Raw genomic sequence first — 26,106 nt, 5'->3', positions numbered from 1 at the left:
CAGTAGCTTCTACTACTAAAAAAGTGATATGCAGCATTCCTAGATTCTGTGAGCAACACAATACAAAGGCATGCTGCATATCATTTTAAACCTATTCGCATCGCAATGCGAATAACACGCATTTGAAGGAAAAAAAAGTCACACGAAAAGACGCCCGGTGCAACCGAGTAACGCCATGGCATGTATAACCTCGCCATCGGCCAATGCTGACCATGCTCAGTTCATGACACTGGTTTCTTCCAGCCTGGTGGCAGAGCCTCAGGTATCCCACAGACCCCACAAGATCTCCATCCAGCACAGAAAACTCTGCCATGCTTTGTTTCTCTTTGTAACAGGAGAGAAGTGTATGCATATGCTTAACCCCTTTTAGTGGCCACAGATTTGAGTTGTCAGTGATGGTTAAGTATGTTCAGATGTCAAACTCGAATTGAAAAAGGTGTTCTATTTGAGATTTCTATTTGGGTTCGATTTAGCATCTGTTGCGGCTGAATTGCACTATATTTCGGCTGCGATGACAAATTCGAATCCTTAGTAAATTTTCAGGTCCTATTGATGTCTATGGTAAAAAGCTGCTGAGTTGGACCGATGGTCTATTTGTCCGAAAACATGATACCGTCCGAGTTTCAGGTACTTGGTTTAAAGCACAGCCTCCTATGACATTTACCCCTTACGCCCAATTCTTTCTGTTATATAACTTGGAAAATAAAGAAATATCAGATATACTATTTTACTTACACACCTTCATCAACGCTACACACATAATGCAGGTGTTGCTTTCAGACTCTCCATGAAATCCTTTTTCAAGTGGGCAAGTGTGCTGTGACTGTCACCTATATTCTAGCTAAAACACAGAACAGAATGCCTAAACCATATTTTTTGCAGGTGGTCTCTGCCCAAGCTTACAGAGCGAAGGACAAAGCATAGGAATGGAAGGAAGCACAAATATAACCGGTATGTATAAGTGCATTGCTATTCTCCTATAGCTGTCACTTAGGAGAGAGTATTGAAATACAGGGGACTATTCATCAACACTAAATGTCCCGTTAACCATGCGGAAACGCCAGTTTCCGCATATTTTAGTTACCGGGCCACTCATCATCAGGGGTCCGGTAGGACCCCCGATATTCAGCAAACTCCGAAAACTGAAAGTTTTCAGAGTTTGCTTGCATGAACAAGATTCATCTTCAAATGGTGCTTGTTCTCGGATCCCCGCTCCTTCCTACGTGAAGGAGTTCTGGGGTTGCGTAGCCGGGACGACGGGGAGGAGGTGAGTAACGCAGCTAATTCTGTAGCTGCGATACTAACAGAGGGGACAGCTGCTTTTCAGAACAACTGTCCCCGCACCGCAGCAATGATGAATTGCTCCAGTGTCAAGTTCCCCCACTGCGAGTTGGAGATACTTAAGTATCCCTCGCAGCGAGACCATTACTTAATCATCGGGGGCCATAGTGCATCCGATGATGAATAGGCCCCACAATCTTAGAAGATCGAAATGTCTGTAATCTTCCATACATAGTTTATTGATGATGTACACCTGAACAAGTGGAGACTGAATTCAGGGGGAATCAGTAAAAAAGTGAATGGATTTTGGTTTTTCAAAATGCTGATGTCTGTGGTGAGTTGCAGAAGTTTGCATTGCCTAGTCTCCATAGTTGGAATATTTGGTCTCACAGGTCGTCTGCTTTTATACTTAAGTGTAAAAATGACATGTAAGTTTGCAGTATGTGATTATTTAATTGAAACTGTGCCCTGCTCTTTAGGAATAGACGCACAGCTTTTTCCTTCCCGTAATATAACTAATTTCCGATTTCATTGGAGGTGGTGTACAGCAGACTTCGGCCCAGTGCTGGATTTCCCACTAGGCACATGAGGCACGCCACTAGGTGGGAGCGGCACAGCAGTCCCCATCTCAGAGCTTTTCAGTGCTCCAATTCAGCCTCGGATATTTGGACACACACACTACATCCACGATGATGCAGTAGGGGGAGTCTCAGTAGGGTATACGTTTATGAAGCCGGCGGATGGAATGCCGACCGCCAGCTTCTAGACTACTTAATCCCGATGAGGGTTAAATGACAGGCGTCTAAATCTAGACGCCTGTCATTTTACCGACGCCGGGAGACCGGCACACGGCATCCCGATCAAAGGGATGCTGGGTGCGGATAGCCACGGGGGGGAGGGTTAGGTTTAGGGCTCCCGGAGGGGACTTAGGCACACCCTGGGAGGTTAGGGTTAGGCTAGGGGGAGGGAGGGTTAGGGTTAGGCACTCTCGGGGGGAGGTTAGGGTTAGACACCCCCATGGGGGACTTAGGTTTAGGTGGCGGGGAAGGGGGGGTTAGGTTTAGGCACAGGGGGGAGGTTAGGGTTAGACACCCTAAAGGAGGGTTAGGGTTAGGGGGTAAAATTAGGTTAATTTATGCTTACCTGTGGATGATCGGGATTTCCTCCTCTGTCATGCTGCCACTGCCGGGATTTGAATAATACTGATTCCCTCAGTAGCACGTGCATGTGCAGTGCAGGAGCCAGGAAGACTAGGTTTGTATTGGGGAGAGTCTTGTGAGCGTTGCATGTACAATCTAGGAGCCAGGAAGGACTACAATAGACACCCTCAGACTACAATAGACTACGATAGACACCCTCACTCACATGAAGACTAACTTAGCACCATTTTAGGATAAAAAAGTAAACGTTTAAATTAGTGAAGCATTTGGTCCTAATCTCGAAGTAGGTTGCACTTTAGTGAAATTTTTACTGTTGCCACTACGCAGCCCCATACAAAGCAAGCTGCGATGCATTGTGTGTTCTGACACCTTTATATCATAGCCGACATTCACTTTTTTAGGAATTTGTGCTACAGTAGCTCTTCTGTGGGATAGGACCAGATGGGCTAGCCTTCACTCCCCAGATGGGCTAGCCTTCATTCGCCATGCGTATCAATAAGCCTTGTGCGCCCATGACAGTGGTCCAAGGAAGTACAACCGGTTCACCAGTTGTCCTACCTTGGACCTCCTTTGGTAGGTACTAACCAATGCATACCGCATATGAACCAGTCATCTAGCCATCACAATTTGGCCCTTGGCAAAGTCACTCAGATCCTTACTCTTACTCATTTTTCTGCTTTTCTGCTTCAAACAAATCAACTAGAAGAACAGAGTATTAATTTGCTTCCTAATATATCCCACCCCTCAACAGGTGCCATTGTAACAAGCATGACCGGTGTTTTATATATACAATACTGTTTTAGACAGGTGTGGAAAATTACAAAGTGAATGAATAGAAGAGAAATCTATAACAAATCAATATTTGGTGTGACCACCCTTTGCCTTCAAAACAGCATCAATTCTTCTAGATACACTTGCACACAGTCAGGGATTTTGTAAGATTATAGTCAGGTGTATGATTAACCAATCATACCAAACAGGTGATAATGATCATCATTTTTAGATGTAGGTTGAAACACAATCATTAACTGAAACAGAAACAACTGTGTAGGAGGCTTAAAACTGGGTGAGGAACAGCCAAACTTTACTACAAAAGTGAGATTGTGGAAGACAGTTTTATGTCACAGGTCATACACCATAGCAAAACTGAGCACAGTAAGAAGACACAAGGTGGTTATACTGCATCAGCAAGATCTCTCCGAGGCAAAGAGTTCAAAGCAGACTGTGGTTTCAAGATGTGCTATTCAAGCTCTTTTGAAGAAACACAAAAAAAGGGCAATGTTGAGGACCGCAGTGGTCGGCCAAGAAAACTTAGTGCATCAGAGTAAAGACACATCATACTTCCCTTCAAAATCAGAAGATGTCCAGCAGTGCCATCAGCTCAGAACTGTCAGATATATATATAACTCCAGTTAGCCATAGGATTAAAACCATATATTATATACAGTACATACATATTTATAATTATTTTTCTGCAATAGGTGAAACATTTTCATAAAGACCAGGAACTGTGCATACACCTCAGAATGTGCTTTAGCTCACCCTTTTACGTATTTTTGTTTGTGTCACTTTGTCATGCTCTGGTTTTGTCTAGGTTAATGGTATGCATATTAGGATGGAGAATTATGGCTTCCTGTAAGACATTGGGCCTTATTCAGATCCGGTCGCAAGCCCTGAGCGCTCGCAACCGGGTCGATGTTTGCCCACTGGGTATGCGCACGTCGGAGCCGGCTCCGACGTGCGCATGCACGAGACCCGGCTAGCGACGGGCTCTCCGTCGCTACGGGTCTAGCACCAAAGGGGGCGAGCTGTCGATGGTGAGTGACAGCTCACCCCATTTGGGAGGCGGGCAGGGGGGGTGGCCGGCCAAACGGAGGCTTTCCCGACGGAACGCTTGCCATTTGGGGGCGGCCCCACTGACAGCAGCAATGATGTATGAGACCTTGACTTCCTCAGGGACATTTAGTACTGCTGTTATTCGCACTGTAATATTAATTTTCTCTTTTTATTACTGTGAGGTCTATTTACTAAGCTATGATAGGCGATAGAGTGAAAAGTGATAAGGTACCAGCCAAGCAGCTCCTAACTGCCATGTCACAGGCTGTGTTTGAAAAAAGGCAGTTAGGTGCTGATTGGCTGGTACCTTATCACCGTTCACTTTATCTCCTAACAAAGCTCAGTAAATAGACCTAAGACTCCTGTGCCATACCACTCCTGTGCTTGCAGTGTTTCTGATTATTTATTTTTATGTGAAGCATTTGTAACTGCACAATAGTCATGTGCTGTGTGGGACACGTCAAAGCAGTAGTTTATTATTTTTCTACTAATTTCCTGTCTTCGCTTTTACTATTTCTATGAAGTATTTCTCTGTTTCGAGAATCTAAAATGCTATTTCAGAGTTTTGTCCCTTTCTGTGTCTTATGTTTTTCATTTCAGCTTCAGCTTTTCTTGCACATGTTTTGTAGAAATCTCAGCAGCGAATTTGTTAGTGTCTGGAAGGTGACCGCTGTGATACATGTATTGCTGCAGCAGCAAGTGTTCTCTGCTAACCAGCAACAACATTATTTGCTGCCTGCTTACAACCAGATTTTTTTGTCTCGTTGGAGATGATTATCTCCATAGGTTTATGCCACTAGGTACAAATAGTTGATGCCAAGAAAGGAGGAAATGTCAGACAGGAGCACAAGTTTACATCTATATATTAAGCTATTTATACATGGGAAAACATAATGAAAATATACAGCATCTGTTTATAAAGTCGCTGTGGAATATTTATCATGTGGAGAAAAGCCCTATGGCCAGTGAAAACAGGTGTTCTCACCGGTACATCAAAGCCTCAATGATAAGATTTGCCAGGTTTTGCAAAGCATGGAGAAGCTTATTTAACAAGGATCACAGTGGTATAAGTTCTTATTGTTTTATCATCATCAAATGATTTTGTTAACAAAAGAAAATCACTGAAAAATAGATATGTTATTCTTTGATGAATGCAAGTTTTCCAGTATTTATTATTTTTTTAAAGTCATGGCCTTTAGTTCCTCTATGCATATGGCCAGCTGGGTCACGCACTCCCATATTCCCATAATCAGACTGTTGATGTACTATTGAAATCAGACTGTTGATATTACCATATTAGTACTGTTTATCAACATTGTGATTGCAATTAGTATATCAACAGTAGTATCAGTCTCATTACTATTAGTATACCAACGGTTGCATCAGTCTCATTGCTATTAGCATATTAACAGTAGTATCAGTCTCATTGCTATTAGCATACCAACAGTAGTATCAGTCTCATTGCTATTAGCATATTAACAGTAGTATCAGTCTCATTGCTATTAGCATACCAACAGTAGTATCAGTCTCATTGCTATTAGCATACCAACAGTATTATCAGTCTCATTGCTATTAGCATACCAACAGTAATATCATGAGTTGCTTTTTATAATGATAGAATGTTGCAGAAAGGTTGCAGAAACATAAAATAAAATAACAAACTAAACATTTAGGCCAAAAAAAAAGTATGCATTTTTCACAACCAAAAATAAAAACATATAGTGCATTTCATTATTATTGGACATGTGTTTAAACACATAGAATAACATTGAAAGATATATATTAATTTAGTATTGCAGTCAGAATATAGTTAACTTCACATACAGTGGTTTACAATGCAGTCAAAATATAGGCATGTTGACATTTTGACACTGACATTTTGACCATATAAAAATATAGAGAAAGTAAAAATGTCGACATTGATAATATAAGCATGTCTATATTTTGTATGTCGACATTTTGACCATATCAAGATGTTGATAATCAAAATGTTGACATTGATAAAATAGGTCACTGCGCATAGTGTAATTTGCAGTAAAAATATAGGCAGGTGTAAATGCAGATCCTTAACTAGACATTGTGTTGCCCTGTGCCAGAGAGAGCATTGGCGCCACCCCAACCCCCATTTTTTTAAATAGGGGCATAAGATAGTGCACCTGAAAAACGTCCATGGCTTCATGGAGAAGGGCCAGGGAAGAGCTAAGGGAGGCCAGGAGATGCTGGGGATAAAAGAAGAGGAAGCTACAAGTGAGAGTGATAATAAACAGAAAAATTGACATGCCCAAACAGCGCCCCCTGCCCTGCGGTGCCATGTACCATGGCACAGGTCACACCACCCTAGTTACGGCCCTGTGTAAATGTTTTGCTTGTCATTTATTTAGCGCAACTATGCTTTATAGTGTCCATTATGACTGGTTAATATTATTTATTATTTTTTCTGGAATCAGTATGAAATACCAAAAGTCGGGATCCTAGCGGTCAGAATCCCGACGCCAGGATCCCGACAGGATTAATATATCGACACTTGTTGGTCAGTATGCTAACCCTCCCCTCTCCCTACCTTAACCCTTCCTCTTTGGTGCTTAACCCTAAACTCCCCGCGTAGTGCCTGAACCTAGCCTCCCCCTCTCTGTACCCTAAACCTAACCATCCCCCTTAGTGCCTAACCCTAACCCTTCCCCAAGTGCCTAATCCTAACCCCTAAACCTAACCCCCACCCCATTACTTGCCTTCGACATCCCGGCTGTCGGCATGCCAGCGCCGGGATTCTGAGCGGTGTTGATATTCTGGTGCCGATAATGTAAGCATTGTCACCCCGACCGCCGGAATGCCGAACGCATACCTTTTATCTATCTTGACATTATGACTGTTGACATTTATTTTTTGAAGGTCAACATTTTGACTGTGTTTACATTTTTACTGTCGACTTTATGACCTTACTAACCTTATGTCCATGTGGTACTTTTGGTTGTCAACATTTTGACAATGTAGACATTATGACAGGTGACAATTTGTCAAACCTTTTGATTGTCTATATTTTGACTGTCTACATTTTGACTACATCTCTTTCTAACCATGTATAAGCATAAATACTCTGTGTGATGTCATATCTATTTCGATAGGCCTGATTTTACAGAAATCTGCTTAGATGTGTAAGCCAAATGGCACAATTTGTCTAGATGTATAAATTTGTACTAGTAGTGTCCGGTATGAAATACAATATGACAATAGTACAGACGTGTCCTTGCTCATTTAGCCTCAATGCGCTATGCAGCGTGACATGCCTGATTTGAGTGAGCCACCAGGACCCGTGTAGCTCTGCTTTCTTTATCATTTGGTAAAAGCTCTTTGACTGCAATTCTCTAAGTTCTAGTAAAATTTTGTATAACAAGAGCTGAAAATTATCCTGAAATAGCTGAGATAAATTATTTGTGAAGTGTACCATGAGGTGTACCAGGCAAAGAGTAAACTGTAGCCCTTCCACTAGAAGGTATAGCAAGATCGTCCATAATATTCAAGACCCTTTACGGTTACGTTCCACAAGATGGATGTGTTGGCAAGAGACAGTAGCAATTATTTAAACTTAATCCACCTGTGCATTAGAGACTGTGAACTATTGATTTTTTCCAAATACAGTTTATTGAAAGCATTAGAAGCATAACAAGAAAAGGTTACAGTAAGGCAGGGATATCCATAGAGTAACAGAAAATTACAATGCACCACTGTAACATAGAGTTGAAAGCAATCATAAGCTTATGATGCACATTTTACAAACAAACTCAGGGTGGAGGGGGGTGGGTGAGTCAAAAAGAAAGGATTGGGACTGAGGAGGAAGGAAGAGGCTAGACCATGTGGGTAAGGGCTTAGATGAACAAAACTAGGGTGTAGCTGCAATAACAAAACCCCAAAAGACAGGAACTAGTTATGTACACAGAGATTAAGGTGAGGTGGGTTATGAAAGGAGGTCCATGGAGCCCACACTTTCTGGAAGGAAGCAGATGAGTTTCTCAGAATGCTTATTATATACAGCATGATGGAGGGGCTGCTTTGAGATGGCAGAAATTTTACAAGTTGTGGCCCTATGATCAACAGTTTGTAGGAGTGCTTGGGAAAGAGGAAGTAACAGGTATTTAGGATCAAATTATATTTGCAGACCAAGGACAGCCAAAACCATAGAGAATATATCCTTTCAAAATAAAATAAGATCTTGGTTGGGAACTCCAGCAAGGATCAGAAGGACCAGAGAAGATACCTATGAACCTACAGTAGTAGGGACGTAGTACAACCTATACAACAATTTGTATGCTTTCTCTTTAAAGTGTACATTAATAGAGGTTTTTACTACTGCTTCAAAAAATATCAGTGCACTCCTCCGAGATCAACGACACACAAAGATCAGTTTCCCATTTTACTTAAAACACATCTTTCTCTCCAATCGTAGTGGAGAGAGCCCTTTGAAGAGAGACCAGAGAGGCAAGGATTTTCAAACGCGGAGACCGATCTACTCAGGAGGCTGGTATGAGCAGAGTAAAATAAATGTCTATCCTGCAGATACTGGTGAAACTGCCTTGTGGAGAAACCTCCAGTCCCTCCTGAAGGGAGGCTTCTCAGGAGCAGAATCCCTGTCTTGGACGACACAGAGATGCGGTAAAAGGAGAGGGAGGATGGCGGGGTTGCCCCATAGGGTAAAAACTGGAGATAGGGCAGAGAAAAGTTGGCCATTGTATTACAACGCCACCAAATGGACAAGAAAAGGTGGAATACTAGATGCACTCCTGCAGGATGTGGTAGTCAGAAATGGGAACATATGGGAGAACCGCCAACTACAGCCACCTCAATGTCTATTCAGACTCTAGTGCCTGGGGGTGAATGCCACTGAGCACATTGTGCTAGTCGGGCTGTATAAGAATATTTAAGTAACGGAATGTCCAGGTCATCTTCTGCAAGGGACCATTGAAGGATGTGGGCTTGAATCCGCAGTTTCTTCCCAGACCAAATAAAGTGCATTATTATTTTTTGTAGTGCAGATAGCAACAAAGGGGGATTCTAACACTTAGAAGGAATAAATATACAGGGTGGGATGTACTAAAGGAAAAATGCAGTAAAAACCCTGTGTTCGGGGTTTTTACTGATTTTTCATATGTACAAAGCCAAGGCCGTCCTATTTTCGGTGCGGAGGGTAATGCCAGAAAAACCAAGTGTTACCCTATAGAAGCCTATGGGCTTCTTGCTGCATTATGCTCCCAATGCTTCGCCACCGCCTCGCTGCCCCGCAGTCGCCCAGCAATGGCCCTCACTCACCTCAGTCTCCTGGTTGCCAGCCCGTGCTCCTCCTGGGTCCTCCGCCTCCTAATCATTTTTTGGGTGCAGGGAGAACGAGGAGGAGCCCGGGACTTCCTGCACAGGTCACCATCAGGAAGCCCCCGTGGCTCGGAGAGGACAGAGACTCACTCACTCGATGAAAGCTTCTTCGCAAAGGGCAGCTCTTATTACAAGAGCTGTTTTTGGTGATACCAATCGCATATACGGGATCGGTATGAATGACCGCCGGACTAGAGCCCAGTGGTCAAAACCCCGACGCCGGCAGGCCGAACAGTGGAGGTAAATAATCAACCTAACCCTCCCCTCTCCCCCCCTAACCCTTCTTTAGGGGTGCCCAACCCTAACCTCCCCCCTTAGTGCCTAACCCTAGCCTCCCTCGTGGGGTGCCTAAACCTAACCCCCCTCCCTGTACCCTAAACCTAACCCTCCCGGGGGGGTGCCTAAACCTAACCTTTTCCCGGGGGTGCCTAACCCCAACCTCCCCCTTCCGCTAGCCTAACCCTATCCCTGGGGGGGGTGCCTAACTCTAAATCCCCCCGGGTTACCCTAAACCTAACCCTCACCCCCGCAGCTATGAGGATACTTGGACCATACTTACCTCGTTCGGTCCCGCGTCGATCTAGATTCCGGCATCGTGATAATGATAGGCGGTGGTATTTCTACGCCTATCAATAATCCCTAGCTGGCATTCTGATACTGCGGCCTCCGGTCACATGACTGCATCCCGTTAGTACATAGGCAATAAGTCATTTTGCGCTGACTGGCGGGATGTACACCGCAAGGTTAGTACATCCCGCCCTAAGGCGCTGGCATCCCGACAGCCGGGATGTCGAAGGCAAGTAATGAAAAGTGGTGAATTTAAGAAAACAGGTTTGAAAAAAAGAAATCAGATTTGATATGCAGTAGTGAGGAGAAAGTCATCCACATAAAGAGCTACCTTGTGATTACCAGATGTCAGCTGTTTGCCTGCAATATCAGGGTTATCTCTAATTTTAGCAGTAAGGGGCTTGATTATGTAACACTCCCAATTTGGTGGGATGTCAGTGAGTGGATCGTACCTGCAGTTCTTCTGGAACCTGCTTGGGAATGGATCGCCAGATGGATCAGGGCCGTTCCTTTTCCAGGCTGCTCCTAACATGGCAGAGAGACAGGAGACCCCCCCCCCCAGAACCCAGTACAGTAAGCGCATGCTTTGAAAGTGACCTTAAGTTTTATTGTGCTGGAGCACTACGTCACACTAGTATGTTATTGGGTAAATGTTACAACAAGCAAAGGTACTGTACATAATATCAAGTACGAATACAGTGGCTTAATTGAACTTAGAATACTCATTTCTCAGCAAGCAATATAAATTGACAATAGCTACTATACGGTAGGCTAACAATCACAATTAGTGCATCACGCCATCAAGAATGATCAGTGCACATTACAAAACCTGAATATAATTATAACCAACTGTTCTGGTGTGAGGTCTTACTGCAAATAACCAATAAGGAGCACAATGGCCCTCATTCAGAGCCGTACGCTCTGAGCAGAGCGCACGCTCTGAATGAGGGCCGGGCTCCATTTTCATGGAGCGTCCTCCCGGACGCTCGTATAGCTGTGGGTCACCACCCACAGGCTATACGAGCGTGCTTTGTGATGGCCGCGATGGTCGAGACCATCGCGACCATCGAAATTGCGAGCCGGAGCCTGCGGTTGAGGTTTTCAACCGCAAGCTCCAGAGTGATTTTGGCTCTATCAGAGCCAAAATCACTCCCACTGACATCACTAGTGATGTCAGTGGGCCGGCTTCTGACGGGAGGCGTTCCCGTGGGAACGCCCCCATCAGGGAGGCACGCCCCTGGCACGCCCACCAAAGGGGGCGTGCTGTCAATCAACATTGACAGCACGCCCCCTTTGATCGGACACAACGAGCGAAGGACTTTCCTTCGCTCGTCGCGTCTGGCGCATGCGCACGACGGAGCTCCCTCCGTCGTGCGCATGCTCAGTCCATAACATCGACCCACTTGCGAGCGGACAGCCGCTCGCGAGTGGGTCTGAATCAGGCCCAATGTCCCTCTCTGTGCATCGTTGAGTTATTGTCCCTTAATCTGCCCTGTACAGGCTCTTGTCAGTACACATAAACATAAAGGAGGTGCAGGGAATCACTGTACAGTATACTGAGATGCAATAGTGTCTGTGCTGTCCTTGTAACTGTGGCCACTCAGAACTAGGGATGGCTATCGATGGTTATTATTGATGGGCCCATTAGTGATTACCATCGATGGCACATGTATCATCTATGGTGAACCATTGATGGTTTGCATCCCCTCGATGGTCACCTCTGTCTTAGGTACACTGACACACTGGTTTAATTCTGTCCTGCACTTGTGATCACTGGGACTGTACTTGTTTCAGAAAACAATTGAATCAGCTCTTGAGCTTACGTCTGTATGTGTTCACTTTGTCTTTTCAGGCTTGTCTCTTATGGCACATGGTATGCTGGCTATGAATGCTGTAAATTTGTGTCAGATCTGGCAATGGTTACTCACTGTGGACCTGATTCAGACCTGCTCGCAAGCTCCGGCGTTCGCATCCAAAAGGGGCGGCTGTCGATGTTGATCGACAGCTCGCCCCGTTTGGAAGGCAGGGAGGGAGTGCGGCTGGGCAAACGGAGGCGTTCCTGCAGGAATGCCAGCTGTTTGTGGGCGGCACTACTGGCATCACTCGTGATGTCAGTAGGTGGACTTTCTGCTCTATTAGACTATTAGAGCAGGAAGTCCACTGGGACTTGCGGCCACGAGACCCTACCGTAAGGATCTCGTCGCAAGCCCGATGGTCGCGATGGTCTTGACCATCGCGACCATCACCTGGCCGCTCGCATAAGCTGTGGGTGGTCAACCACAGCTATGTGAGCGGCCAGGAGGCCGCAACTTAAAAAACAAGCACCCGCCCTGATTCAGAGCGAGCGCTCGCTTTTTGCGAGCGGTTCTGAATCAGGCCGTGTCCCTCTGCAGCAATAGCAGGTGCTGACAGCTCCAATTTTCAGACTATACAATAGGCTCTGTCCTCTGGCCTGTTCTGAGAGCTGACAATCCGTCTCTGGGTATCCCCACAGGCAGCACGGCTCTCCTCAGACATCATGTGTGTCCAGAAACTCACCCTCTGCTCGCTATATGACTGCTCAACAGTCTCCATCCATCTTGAAATTGCTAATACATACCTCTTGGAGTTTGGATAATACCCTTACTTAGTTCCTCAAATCAATGAATTCCCTGCCATGTCCCTTTCTGTGATATGGGAAACACACAAGCAGGGGTAAACTTATTGCTCTGGCAGTGGCCAGACATTAGAGTAAAAAAGAGTTGATCTGCCAGCTAGAGTCTTGGATCCTCTCTCTACCCAGACAGCACTCAGGGCCTGATTCAGAGCTGCTCGTAAGCGGCCGCTCGTTCGCTATGAGCGATGTTCGCACAACTGCGCATGCGTATGGGTCTTACTGCGCATGCGCAAACCAGTCATTGCGGTCGGAAATTGAGCGCTCGCAAAACAGCGAGGGGCTGCTAATTTGATTGACAGAATGTACCGTTTGTGGGTGGTAACAGGGGAAGGTGCTTGAAAACGGGGGGGTGGAGATCCGAACGCAGGCATGCCTAACGGTAAAAAGGGTGTTTAATGGGAGTGCATAATTAGTAAAGGAGCGTCATCGACCACGTCACTTGGTTGACTTTAAACCTGAACTGCTCGCAGTGATTGCGATAGGAAAAACCTACCACAAGCACTGCGAGCAGTTCAGATGCCTTTCAATGTACCCGATTAATCAAATAAATACCGGAGATGACGTGTGAAGCGAACGGCAAAGGGGTGTCTTTACAAAATAGCGAGCGCATTTTTTGTTTGCTCGCTCAGACATAGAGGCGTCAACAAACCGCAATGAGCGAGCGCTCAATTTAAATAGCCGGCCCCTTTTTTGGAACGACCGTCCGCAAATAGCGTCCGGCTCTGAATCAGGCCCTCAGTCGTAAATCATCTTAAAGAGCTCTCATTGGTGAGGGGCCACCTCAACACTTTTCTGCTAGGTTCCTTAAATGGAATGCATTTTTATGAAAACATAGTAAAGTGGACATGTTCTTCTTAAGATGCTCAGGCAGAGGCAAACTATTTCCTACATTGTATGATAGCAATGTAACACTACAGGTCCCAGCAGGCTATTGATACCAAGGCATGTTGGCAATTCTAGTTCTACATTGATATGTTCTGGCTGCCATGGGTATGTTGCTACTTGTAGCTGCATGGGCTTAATGGGACCAATAGTTCCACACACATAAAAATTATATATTTTTTTAATTCAGATAATTATCACCCAAACACTTACTAATTAGTGGTGTTGGTAGTACCCCAGGCTTGGGTGTTGGTAGTACCCCAGGCTTAGGCAGCGGGATTTAACACTGCAAATTTTGTTGTAATGTGACCAGCCCAGCCTGTAATAGCTTAATACTGGTTACAGGAGTGAATTCAGCAGTGCACACAAGTGAACTGCTGAATGCAGATTCACGAATATCGGCAATCTGCGCATGCGCAGTAACCATTCTGCGAGTGTGCAAAATGGGTCTTGCTAACACGCACGCTAGTCCTTAAATGCTTCTGCCTGATTGACAGGCAGAAGCATTTAAGGAGCGGAGTGGGGGCGTGCATATCTGTCCCATTTTCCGGGAGTGGCAAGCCCAGGATCTGCGTTGATCAACGCAGTATCCTGGGCTCGCAAGCCGGCCAGGCTCAGTAAGCTGAGGCTTACTCAGTTGTCCGGCCACCCGGCATCGTCCACCATCGCGACCATCGAGCACCGATGGTCGCGATGGTGATCCCAGCACTGCGATCTTCATCACAGTGCTGGGATCACAAATGCAGCAGGAGGTGTCATACACCTCCTGCTGCATTTGCATTATTGCAAAAACGCAATGCGTGCAGCTTTGCAATTGTGTTTCTTCCTGAATCAGGGCCAGAGTCTTTGCAGTTTATACTGCCCCAATATCTACACTTGTATTGATTTTAAATATATATTAAAATACCAGGTTTCACCATCAAGTTCTTGATGATAACTGGCATGCAGTCACGTCAATATGGGCAAAAGTATTCAGACGCCTGACCATTACACCACAGGGACTGTAATGACATTATATTCTAATACATATACTTTAATATGGAGTTGGTCCCCCTTGTGCAGCTATAACAGCTTCCACTCCTCTTGGAATGCTTTCCACAAGATTTGGAGTATTTCTGTGAGAATTTTTGCCCATTCATTTTATAGAGCATTTATGAGGTCAGGCACTGATGTTGGGCGAGAATACCTGGCTCACAATCTGCGTTCCAGTTCATCTCAAAGGTGCTTGATGGGGTTGAGGTCAGGGCTCTGTGCAGGCCAGTCAAGTTCTTCCACACCGAATTCAACAACCATGTCTGTGCACTGTGGCACAGTCATGTTGGAATAGAAAGGGCCTTCCCCAAACTGTTTTCACAAAGTTGGAAGCATAGAATTGTCCAAAATGTATTGGTATGCTAAAGCCCTTCACTGGAGATAAGTGGCCTAGCCCAAACCCTGAAAAACAGCCCCATACCATCATGCCTCCTCCACCAAACTTCAAAGTTGGCACAATGCAGTTAGACAGGTAACGACCTCCCGGCATCAGCCAAACCCAGACTCGCCCATCTGATTACCAACAGAGAAGCGTGATTCGTCACTCCACATAACACGTTTCCACTGCTCCACTGTCCAGTGTCAGCGTGCTTTACACCACTCCATTCGACGCTTGGCATTGGACTTGGTGATGTGAGGCTTGCATGCAGCTGTTCGGCCATGGAAACCCATTCCATTAAGCTCCCGCAGCACAGTTTTTGTGCTTACATTAATGCCAGTGGAAGTTTAGAACTCGTCAGCTATGGAATCAGCAGAACGTTGGTGACATTTACACACCATGCTCTTAAGCAGCCATTGACCCCGCTCTGTGATTTTATGTGGTCTTCCGCTTTGTGGCTGAATTGCTATTGTTTCTATCCAGCAGGGATGAAATTTCATGAACCGTCTTATTGCAAAGGTGGCATCCTATTACAGTACCACGCTTGAAGTCACTGAGCTCTTCAGAACGACCCATTTTGTATCACAAATGTTTGCAAATGGAGAATGCATGGCTAGGTGCTTGCTTTTATATACCTTTGGCAACGGGTCTGATTGAAACACCTCAATTCAATAATTAACAGGTGTGGCCAAATACTTTAGTCCATATGTTTTTTTTTAGATACATTCAACTCACCCTAAACACGTAAAAGCGACATTTTTGTTGAACGCATATTATGCAAATGTCTCCAACTCTACATCAGACTCTAAATACCCAGCAATCATGAAACTCATTTGCTCTGTTAAACACAATATTTAGTTTGTGTTTAATGTAACTTTTTTTAATATTCCTGAATCTTTTTCCACATACTGTAGAAACAATATTTTCTCTACAGAAAAGTAAATAACTTATGTTTCTTATTGGAAATCTCTGAGCAATCTATTTTGCATATTGCTTCATTATATTATGCACTAGGATATTTTCCTGAAGCATTGATAAATTGCAGTAATATTGTGAGATGTGTGCCTTGACATGTATAATTTGTGTACCCAGATGCACAGTGATTGTCAGTCTTCTATTTGTAAATGCAGTATATAAAACATTACATCAGCACACGCAAAAATAATTACAATTGGAAAGCAACCAAGTTGCAAATTTAAGGAAAATAATGTATTTTAACTACTACAAATGCTAAACTATTAATACATACAATAAATCTAATTTCTCATTCAGGTTTCAATTTGATCAAGAGATTTTCTCTCCAGAAAATGAGCTCTGTAAAGAAAATTCGGAATCCCAAAGGACCTCTGATAATGCGACTTGGAGGGGCTCGGCTTGTAGAGCAGACAGCGTGAGTTCCTCTTTATTGCAATGATATCATGATTATAATATGTCACTATAAAATGCACGGACTGGTTGTGTGCTAGCCAGAAGCCTCTGTGTGGATTTAATAGCAGTTGTCAATGAAGAACGTTTCTCCACCTCAAATGTTTGGGATGGTTTTATTCACATCCCACCTCAAGCACTCCAGAGTGACAAGGCAATTGTTAAGATTGATATTGTTAAGGTGTGCACCCTGAAGGCAGCTATCTGAGACTCTTGTAAAAACCCTTCCTAATCCTGGAAAGTGAGCCTCGGGCGGAGTATCAGCCTGGGCACCTCTCCAACTCATTACGCAATGGAGAACTGAAAGCTTTTATTTTTTTTTTTAATTTTGGCATATTTCCCAGATGGTCTTGGGTGGATGAATAATGGTTTTCAGGAGCCCAGATTCATAAAAACACTATTTTCCATTGGGGGATATTACATATTGCTTTTTCAGGGCATTTCATGAAAACATCATATGACATCATGATCACATTGAGCAACCAGTGTTGTCATAAGAAACCTTCATACCTACTCTTAAAAATATCAGTTTGAAAATATTATTACTACTCTCTCAGAATATTTGTTATACTTTATAGAATTTAGTTGATAGCCAAAGAATGCAACATAAACAGCAACAGTATAAACCTGTTGTAGTTGTTCTTAAAGCAAATGTAGAGGCCTTAAAATTGGCAGCTTTTAATAACTTTGATGGAAATAGAGGTTGGGTGGCATAGTGTGCCCTGATAGTGCCCTGTTAGGCCACAAAATGATATTAGAGCCATAACAGTCCATGATATCCCTGTTCAAAGACACTTTGTTATTAACATAATCAGGATGTACGGTTACACATGATCAACCCTTTCATGGCCAGGAGTGCCTGCAATACATTAGATAATTCCCCGCAGGCAGGAGGCCTAGTTAGTGCCAAATTCTCTTTTGGCATCATAATGAGATTGCAAGTGTAATTAGTTATTCTCTGAGCTGTAATTAAACCACCAGCCTTGACTATCGTTTCCAATAAAATGACAGCGTTGTGCAAACTGTCTGCACTTTACTATTTAAATCTAACTTGTTTAGGAGAAGTTTTGATCTTTTTATGGATATTCAGGCAAGACCTGTGACCATAAATCTCAGCAGAACACACAGAGCGTGGATGAAAGATGTTGCAAAAAGAGAATGCGCTAATAATCTGCACACGCATTTACTATCCTGACTGCTTTGTGCTTGCTTCAAGAGTGTACAGAACAATTACACAATCTGCCACTCACATAAAACTATCCTTAATGAAATTATTATGGAGAGAGCATTAGTACTCCAGTGACTGTAACGTGTGCAGTGCATTAGAGAATTATCTCATTGGGAATTAGGACACCACAGAAAGAGCATCTTTGCAATGCAGTTAACCTGGGATGTACATTGTCTCATCTCAGACAGGTGTTCCCTCTCGGATTACCTGATGAGTTCACATTGGTGACGACCCTATTGCTAAAGAAACAGGTGACAGATGAAGACTGGTACCTTTTTCAAATCAATGACCGGCTGGGATTTCCACAGGTACCTGTCATTTTGTCCATGATCCTCTCACTATTGTTCTACAAAGCTGTATTTATTGTAAATGTATACTCCATTGTACAGAGTCCTTTGCTGAGGTGGAGATCAGGGAAAGAAAAGTTCCTCACTGCACTGGAATTTTGTGTATCTATAATCCCAAATCAGTCAGTATAACCCCTCCTAGTATCTAATATATGATAATAACTCATATATATTTATTATTATATTTCATTAGGGGGTGCAACCACGGAAATACACCTCAAGCACACCGTTTCCAAAGAAGTTGGAATAAAGAAGTCCGTATTAGTGCACATACACACTGACTGACAAAAGTTTAAAGTGTAACCTTTATTTAAATCTATTAAAATGATTAAATGTATGAGCTCAAGTAAGTGAAATAAAGTTAAAACTAAAAAAGTGAAGAAAACTCTTTAAATAAAAATTGTGAATTAAAATAAGAACCAAGGGGTCTCCTCAATTATTTGTCTGTTTATTATTTATTGTTGTTTTCTTATAATTATCATTGCAAACAAAATGCTGTTTAAATTTCCACCTCACTGGCAACATTCTGCCGTTATTCTGTTTATTACAGAGATTTGTCTTAATATCCAACAAGTCGGCAAACAGATGTGTCCTTTTGCATCTTTGCCGATCACGCTACAAATGTGCGCACGCATTGCGCCATGCGATTAGCCGTGACTGCATGCACCGCGCACTGTGTTTGCACCATTCACAAACACAGTGCCACGGGTTCGAATGCAGCGGGTACGCATCTTGCGCCATGCAAAGGCGGCAAATATGCAAGAGGACACATCTGTATAGTTTACAGCAATCCCTGTTGTGATAACAATTGCGACTATGTAATAAAAATTACAATCTTGTTTCCAGATGTATTGTTTTACTACAATTATTAAATTCTATATGGCTTAATTATAATGGATGGCGTTAAGTATAAGTCACTGCCGCGACTGAATGCTGCGATGTTGTCTGCTACCCAATTACATCCAGGTCTGGATCTATAATAAGATATCATCACCGTTTAATATCTGGTAATCCTTATGAGTATATATTTAAACATGAAAGGGTGAAGCCAGGAGGGCATTACTGGAGGCTGTATAAAAAATAGGTTGCTGACCATGTCATTCTGAGAACTGGGGAGAAAAGTGGGTATAGTTTGGAATTAAGAAATTTTCCAGCGTGAAGTTCCCGGGTTTCCACGAAAGACCTAACTGATATGCTTAACCAACAAGCGTACTAATGGTACACTACACATATATATTAAGCACATACCTCTTAATATTTTAAAATTACTACACTATTAGGGGCTTGTCCTTGTCCCCCCTTTTTTTGCATATATTTAAACATGTTCATACTGCACAATGACTTATACTTAACGCCATCCATTATAATTAAGCCATATACAGTATATCACTATTACTGATCACTAAAGATTGAGAATGAATTACTATATTTGTGATACAAAGTTATGGATATGTATGTAATATACTTTAGGTATATAAGCATAGTCATGGGAACTTGTAGGAGATGACGAGAATAACAATTGTCTTTAACGGAATAGATGTACATCTATCTTCTGCAACCTTCCTACCTATATCTCTAAAAATAACAAATAGATTTCAAGATTTCAAGATATCATATATATATATATATATATATATATATATATATATATATATATATATATATTATATAATCTCCCAGTTCATGAGGTGATCTTTAGTCAAAATTGCTACAAGAAAAAGTAATTATTGCAGTAAAACAATACATCTGGTAACAACATTGTCATTTTTATTAAATACAGTAGTTGCAATTGTCATCACAACAGGGATTGCTGTAAAATATACAGTATCAGTAATCCCTATGCAGACTTGTTGGATATGAAGACAAATCTCTGTAATAAATAGAATAACGTCATAGGATTGGGATTGCCAATAAGGTGCAAATTAATTATAAGAAAACAACAATAAATAATAAACAGACAAATAACTGAGGAGACCCCTTGGCTCTTATTTTAATTCACAATTTTTATTTAAAGATCTTTCTTCACTTTTTTTGGTTTTAACTTTATTTCACTTACTTGAGCTCATATATTTAATCATTTTAATAGATTTAAATAAAGGTTAAATTTTAAACTTGTGTCAGTCCGTGTGTATGTGCACTAATACGGACTTCTTTATTCCAATTTCTTTGGAAACGGTGTGCGTGATATGGAGATCATCATAACATAATGTGAGGTATGCTCTACACCACAGTCCATATACTACAAAATATTGTGTGCTCCTCCATTAATATTTCTAATCTCATTTGACTCGTGTTGGAAAACAGGTGTTACTATACTATACTATATATTATTTATCCAGATTAGACTAATTAATCATATGCTTCCACATTCATACAACTCTCCAGTCTTCATTTAGCCATCATTATGATACACTATATATACATAGGAGAGAAAAGACATTGTAACTTCTTAGTTACTGAGTTTGCCTATTCAGTAGTCCACAATACTTTTTTATTAGGTGTTGCTAACCTTCATGTCTAGCACAGACCCCACAAAGTCTCTTACTATGAATCCTCTACAGTTCTCCCTAGGTTTCAATGGCAAAGACAGAAGCCTGGACTTCCGTGCAAGAGGTCGTGATGTAGAGTACGTGGGCTGCACATTCACTGGACATGGCGTGTACTCTCTGTTTGACAACGGGTGGCACAAGATTGTGTTGAGCGTGCAAGAGAGAGTTGTATCCATTCATATTGACTGCAGCTTTATATCAAGCAAGCCTATTGAGCCCAGAACATCCATACCTGTTGAAGGACATAGTTTTATTGGGCTAGACATGGTGAATGGAGCCCCAGTACATGTAGGTCTTAACCAGATAGTGGCATCATATCGGCTCTTTATTACAATAGGCCCAGTTTCAAACTACTGCTTTTTTTTCCCTTTTTCTGTACAGATTGATATCCAGAAATTCCTTATATACTGTGATCCACAAATGGCAATGCAAGAAGGATGCTGTGAGATCCTTCCATCAGGTGTAAGTATAAACTGAATCATTGATCTGAATTGGAAGCTTATGACTTCAATGTGAGAATGAATTAGATCAACAGCAGTGACTTAGCTGTCCTCCCTGTACCTTATGTTCTAAGGTATAGGGCTCTATTTACTACAATCCGCATATTGAATGCGGATTGTAGTGTGATATTACCGAGTGAATTCGCATTGCGAATTCCGGCAATATCACAGGGATTTACTATAAATCCCTTGCAGGGACAGAGCTTGCGATAAAGCTCTGTCCCTGCGGATCCCATCCGCACTCTAGTCGCGGTATTTTCGGAAAAAATACCGCGACTAAGAGCCCGCGCATGCGCCGACCCACCGTCGCTACTACCCCCCCACCGACGCTAAGCCCCGCCCCCCGGCGCTAAGCCCCACCCCCCGCGATCACGGACCCCGCGACCCCCCCTCCCCCCCCGTGAACCCCCCCTCCCCCTTCATTACACTTATCTTCTCCGGGCTTCCCGATCAGGTGATCTCCCATACTGCACTGGGACCCGATCACCTGATGACCGGGCCCCAGTGCACTGTGGGAGACCAGCTGACCGGAGAGGAGCCATCACCGGAGGCCCGATCACCGGTCCCTGGATTCAGGTAAGGAAAAAAAAAAAAATATTTTTTTTTCTTTTTTTTTACAGGAATCAGCTTGCGGTCTACTTAGACCACATAGCTGATTACTGGTACCGGCTCCCGCCTCTGCTCTCCCCGTTAGAGCAGAGTGGGAGCCCGGTAACCGGGGGAGACCCTGGATAACGCTACCTCCAGGTGGCGTTATTATCACAGGGCTTCCCCCGGTATTTTTTTACAATTTATTTTTAGTAACTTGCACACAGATCACATTTCCCATTACAATTATGGGAAATGCGATCTGCTTTACTAAAAATAAGTGATACTGGGGGTTGGAGTAGAATTTTACTAATTCTACTCCAATTGCCCTGTAATAACTACAGGTGAAACTAAAATAATGTGAAAAGGGTGTGAAAACACCCTTTTTCACTTTATTTTAGTAAAAATAATGTTAATAAATAGAGCCCATAGTATGAATCCTGCTTCTAATAACAATGATAGAACAGTCAGCACTTGGGATGAGGAGATACTGTACTGTAGATCACTTTAAGCTTAACGGAGACTTCTTAAGGCGCGTATCCACTTGCTGAGAAAATGAGCAATTGAACAATTACGACATCGTTATCATTCAATCGCTCATTATTCACGCAGTAATCGTGCAGAAAAATATCAGCAACGAAGAGTGATGCACGTTCCCACTGGTCGTGGTCGGCATCACTCATCATCCGAACATGACGGTCAACCTGACGCTATCATCAGGTTGTGCAGGTTCGGTGATGAGGGAGGTGGCTGCACTGAACAACATATCATTCAGTGTGGGCACTGCATAGTATAATGAATAACTGAACAATAACGATATCATTATCGTTCAGTCCTTCATTGTCGGCAAGTGGATACACGTGCTCATCACAGTGCATAGTCCGATAAATGTGATCTAATAATCATCTCAAAAATTCCAAATCAAATTACTAACGGGCAACAGGCTTCTTTGGGCCACTATTTGTGGCCTGATTTACTGAAACTTTGCAAACATTCAATTAACACTGCAACCAACTCAAATTCATGCACTCATTGAGCCTGACCCGCACGCAATACAGCAGCATCTACTGGCGGTCGCCCATCTGTGAGTTTATGCAAATGACATACAAACTCCTTGCCTTGTGTACATCCGTGTGTCCGAATGTGCAAGGACTGAGACGTCCACTTTTAGGGTCCTTATACACCATCATTGGTCGTATCATCAAAACTTGCACCAACTCTGACTGTGATTTCCTATGCCAGTGGCTGTGTATCTTAGGATGCAGCCACTTGCACTGACACTCCCACAACACTCCCATGATATGCCTACTAAATGGCCCATTTTGTGTGCACTAGTAGCCACCACCCAGTCACTGCCCATGAACCCCTATCACTTCTCTGCCACCTTTCTCATTTTGCCTGTCCTGATCACAGCAGTACCTTTGTGCGTACAGTCAGTGTAATGCATGCACCGTAGGGGTTTTCAGATCTTTCACACTTGTGCAGCTGCAAATAATCATTCGACTACGTGAACATCAGCATTGTGTACAGGTTGCTTGTGACTCAGACTCGGGGTCGTAATCTCCAGCATTGATTATCGCAAATTTGTCTCACACAGTCCACACATAACTTTACATATGTTCTCATTGTACATTCACACAATCAACTGACCACGGGCCAACATTGCTGTGCGATTGGATCATGTAGGCTTATCACATAACTTCAGCAATCCAGTCCTGGATGGAGACAAAACAGGGAGTAAATTAGCATGGAGCAAGCTGCCGCTCAGACATAAAGCTACATGACAGGGCCAGATATCACCATAGTGAAGATTTAGAGACTGCACAGGTGGTGCTTATCAGAGGTGGATAGGATAATGTAGGCATGACAATGTGGGAAAAGCCAGAGAAGAGTGCAGCCGATGCACAATAAATAAATTGAGTCTGTTAAGCATAAAGTCTTTGTGTGTTGCATAAGATGACTTGAGAGGAGAGAGAAGCAAACCAGCCAAGTCGCTTTCTGCAACAGTGGCACCATTGGTGGAACAGCTCGAGATGCCAAGGAGCTTCAGTTCCATACTCCATTCTATTCTGGGCCTACAATGGTCCTCCCTGACTCACTCTGGGAAGCAACTTTACCTGAGACTTTCACAGCAGCGAGGGCCATGCCCCATACAGGCCTTCGCACCCACATGGCCCACTCATCATCTTGGAGAACTATCATGGGTCTTGTACCATAACAACCTACCAAATTGTCTAGACTCTACACCATGTTAGCACTCAAAACCCTAGGCTTCTACACAATCAAGACCCCTGAGCTACCCAGACTACTGCTCCTTCAAGCCCCCCTAACACCACCAACACCACCAACAAAATCATCCACAGTACTGTTAACCCTGTTTTCTGTTATTTGTTATGCAATTTTCCATTGTGTATTACACTTCTACAAGTGGCTCATCCTGCCCCTGTAACCTATGTAGTGAGCCCATTATGGCTTCCTTGGGGTAGGATGAACAAAACATGGATCTACTGATTCAGTGGGCATCTTGCTAGTTGCTTTTTCATTTTTACCCATTGTATATTGGGACATAGCAAGACCTACGGGGGCCTCATAGCAAAATATTTCCACAGAGCCCTTCACCAGTATGTTGTGCCACTGTCACTGGCCCAGCGAGCTCCGTAGTAGTAGTAGTGCTAGTAGCAGTCATACCATAATGAGATGTCCTGGGAATGGAACCCAAGTCTAAACACAGAATGCATTTATGTTTCATATATACCTTATACACACAGCCTGAAGATAATTGTATACATTATTTATAATAACTGTGTGCATTAAACCAAGTTTGTGTACATTGAACCATCAGAAAGCAAAGTGGTCACTATCTCAGTCGCTCTAAAAACAAAATCTGTATTTCAGAATATTTGGATATGGGAGACCTGTAGTAGTAATAGTGGTCTACATGCTCCCCTTTCTGTCTTTGATAGATGGTCCTATCCCTTAAATACAGTCTGAATTATACTCTTTGGGTACACAAAAGAAGAAACAGTGTAACTTAACAGGTGCCGCTTTATAACATAATGTAGATTATCCTGTTTCTGAAAATTCTACCCATTTAAACCAAGGGGTTTAAAGAATAGATATGTCAAGCAATTAATTATAATGAATTAAATCCCATTTAAAACATACAGTACATATGTAATAGGAAAATACATTTTAGTCTTAGTGAACCGTTATGTCTTGTCATGCAACAGCAACAATGCAGCAAGAATGAGAACCATGTACATAAATTATACATTTGCAGAATTGTGAATGGACAGATCTCATTATATCTTCTCTCTTATACATACCTACGTACAGTGCAATCCTGAAGCTGCTAAGACAAGACGCAATGTGGAGGGTGTTGAGAATGTGCAGAACAGTAACTTCATAGAACTGCCTGCAAAATCCAAGCACCAGAGTTATACACGATGCTTCTGTCTTGAAGATTCATTGGGCAAAACGGTAAGAGGAAATATGACATTCAGTATACACATAAATGCGGTTTAGGAGAGCAAACCCAGGTCATGAATGGGACAGTATAGTGACACAATATTGAATGATCTGCTTAATCTGTAAGGTTATCATGAAATCTGAAATGGTAACACAGTGGTTAGGGTTGCTGCTTCATAGGAGTCATAGATTCTGTATGTTATCATCCCACTGTGCTTGCGTGGGTACTTGCTTGTGTGCTCTGGTTTCTTCCAACCCTCCAAAGGTATATTGGTACTTTTTATTGGTAATCTTTCCTAAATTATAAGCTAATTTTGATCTCACAATGAACAGCATTTTGTTGTAGGATTTGTTATTCAGTGAAATAAGAGAATTATAAGTGAGGTTTGATTACTTTTGCATGGTGTTGTACATATGTGGTTCCCAGAGTGTTGTAATGGGCACAGATAAGGTAGGTGTAGATGGTCCCTTACAGCTGCAGCTCCAGTGGATCTTCATTCTCCTTTGTCAATTACTCCATGAGCTTTATCCACTCTGGGCTGTAGGCCAGCCCCATACACATAGTAAAATGACATAATATGACAGCCTCTGTAAAAAGGACCAAGGTTGGGAATCACTGCAGTAGTAAATAGGCAATGGGAAATAACTCTTTCCAATAGTTAAACAGGCTCCTTTATCTTTGCTGCTGAAGCACCTATTTGGCTATAACTGAGAAAAAGGCAATTTCCTTGTTGTCTCACTATACTATACTTTAAACACACATTAACCTTTGCGGAATACAGATATAGAGTAATAGCAACACAAATTATTACTTACAGATTTAGCAAAAACCTCAAAACTTTTCAGT

General features: G+C 42.8%; 1 protein-coding gene across 7 annotated transcripts in view; it reads left to right on the top strand.

The window, feature by feature from the left end:
* Positions 1 to 26,106, top strand: part of COL16A1 (collagen type XVI alpha 1 chain) — a 194,917-nt gene that overhangs the window by 7,988 nt on the left and 160,823 nt on the right. For all 7 annotated transcript variants that reach the window (XM_088462141.1, XM_088462137.1, XM_088462143.1 and 4 more), the window contains exons 3-8: positions 883 to 951; positions 16,427 to 16,544; positions 17,992 to 18,115; positions 20,716 to 20,991; positions 21,085 to 21,165; positions 25,128 to 25,271. In XM_088462141.1, the coding sequence (XP_088318267.1) occupies positions 883 to 951; positions 16,427 to 16,544; positions 17,992 to 18,115; positions 20,716 to 20,991; positions 21,085 to 21,165; positions 25,128 to 25,271 (812 nt within the window). The remainder of the gene's footprint in view (positions 1 to 882; positions 952 to 16,426; positions 16,545 to 17,991; positions 18,116 to 20,715; positions 20,992 to 21,084; positions 21,166 to 25,127; positions 25,272 to 26,106) is intronic.

The sequence above is a fragment of the Taudactylus pleione genome, unplaced genomic scaffold (assembly GCF_031769625.1).
Source record: "Taudactylus pleione unplaced genomic scaffold, aTauple2 ptg001153l, whole genome shotgun sequence".
Taxonomy (NCBI): Eukaryota; Metazoa; Chordata; class Amphibia; order Anura; family Myobatrachidae; genus Taudactylus; species Taudactylus pleione.
Note: the sequence above shows the minus strand (reverse complement) of the source record. Positions and strands in the feature narration are given on the sequence as shown.